The sequence below is a fragment of the Nothoprocta perdicaria genome, unplaced genomic scaffold (assembly GCF_003342845.1).
Source record: "Nothoprocta perdicaria isolate Ctin4 unplaced genomic scaffold, notPer1 scaffold_565, whole genome shotgun sequence".
In the NCBI taxonomy this organism is placed as follows: domain Eukaryota; kingdom Metazoa; phylum Chordata; class Aves; order Tinamiformes; family Tinamidae; genus Nothoprocta; species Nothoprocta perdicaria.
Window position 1 is genome coordinate 29,157 of NW_020455827.1, and position 1,203 is coordinate 30,359.

A 1,203-nucleotide genomic window follows, 5' to 3' on the forward strand; every position below is an offset into this window, starting at 1 on the left:
CGCCCGCCCGCCCACGCCGCCCCGTGCCGCAGGACGAGGCCATCGTGAGCTCCCTGCGCCTCTTCGAGGACACCGTCTAGGCGCCGCCCGCCGTGCCCCGGCCGCCCCGTGAAGACCCGGGCCGGGCCCGAGCGGGCCGGAGCCGCCCCCTGAGCACTCGGGCCGGAGCCGCCCGGGCCGTTTCCGCCGCTTCCTGCCCGCCGCCCGAGCGAGGCCCGCCGGTTCCCGCGCAATAAACGGCGCCAAGGGCGGACGCGGGGGCTGCTCCGGGGCCCGGGGGGAGCGGGGCGCCCGCCGCCCGTCTCCTAGCAACGCCCGCACGGACCGGGAGGGGGGCGTGGCTTGCCGYGAGGCCGCGCCCACTCTTCATCCCCATTGGCCCGCTGGAGGGAGGGGCGGGGACTCGGCGGGCGGGCTGTCACGTGGACGCGAGGTGCTGCGCGGGGCGGTGACGCAGCAGGTGACGCAGCGTTGGCGGTGGGGGATCCCCCCTCCCCTCCCGGGGATCACCCCGCGGGGTCCCGGGACACCCCGAGCGGGCGGGGGGGGGGAGCGACGCCCCCCGGCCCGGGCGTTCAGGGGGGTCCCATAGGGCCGGGGGGGTCCATTGGGATCTGGGGGRGATATCTCAGGGATCGAGGGAATCCCTCGGGATAGGGGCGGCGGGCGGGATCGGGCTGTGCAGCACCGCGGCGCCCCCGCCGATCCGGGAAGGATCCCGAGATTGGGGGGAGCACGGGAGAATCCCCGAGGATCAGGGGGCTCAAGGGGGGTGAGAGGATTCCATGGGAGCGGGAGAAGCCCCAGAACCGGGGGGTGGGTCCCCTGTGATCGGAGGCGGGGTCCTGGAGAGGTGGGATCAGAGGAGGTGGGATCAGAGGMGGTGGGATCAGAGGCGGTGGGTGGGCCCGGGAGCAGCCCCCAGTCTGTGGCCTGTGCGGGATCGGGACTGGGGAGGGATCCCCGGCACTGGGGGTGTCTCCCGGATCGGGAGTGATCCCAAAGAATCCGAGCGGGGCAGGATCCAGGAGCRGCGCGTGGAGGAGGAGAAATCCCCCGGGATCCAGTGATCCCAAAGCCCCTGACACGAGGCCCCCAGGGGCTCCATCCTCCCCGGCACCCCCCTATTGCCCCCCCCCAGGAATCCAAATTGCCCGGGTGCAGATCCACGGCGCCGCTCGCCTTTCCCACGGCCCCACCAGG

The 1,203-nt window shown here is 74.6% G+C and overlaps 1 protein-coding gene across 1 annotated transcript in view; it reads left to right on the forward strand.

Moving 5' to 3' along the window:
• Positions 1 to 80, forward strand: part of LOC112955427 (calsenilin-like) — a 2,151-nt gene extending 2,071 nt beyond the window's left edge. The window contains exon 8 of the mRNA XM_026048730.1: positions 33 to 80. Coding sequence (XP_025904515.1) covers positions 33 to 80 — 48 coding nt within the window. The remainder of the gene's footprint in view (positions 1 to 32) is intronic.
• The last annotated feature ends 1,123 nt before the right edge of the window (positions 81 to 1,203 follow it).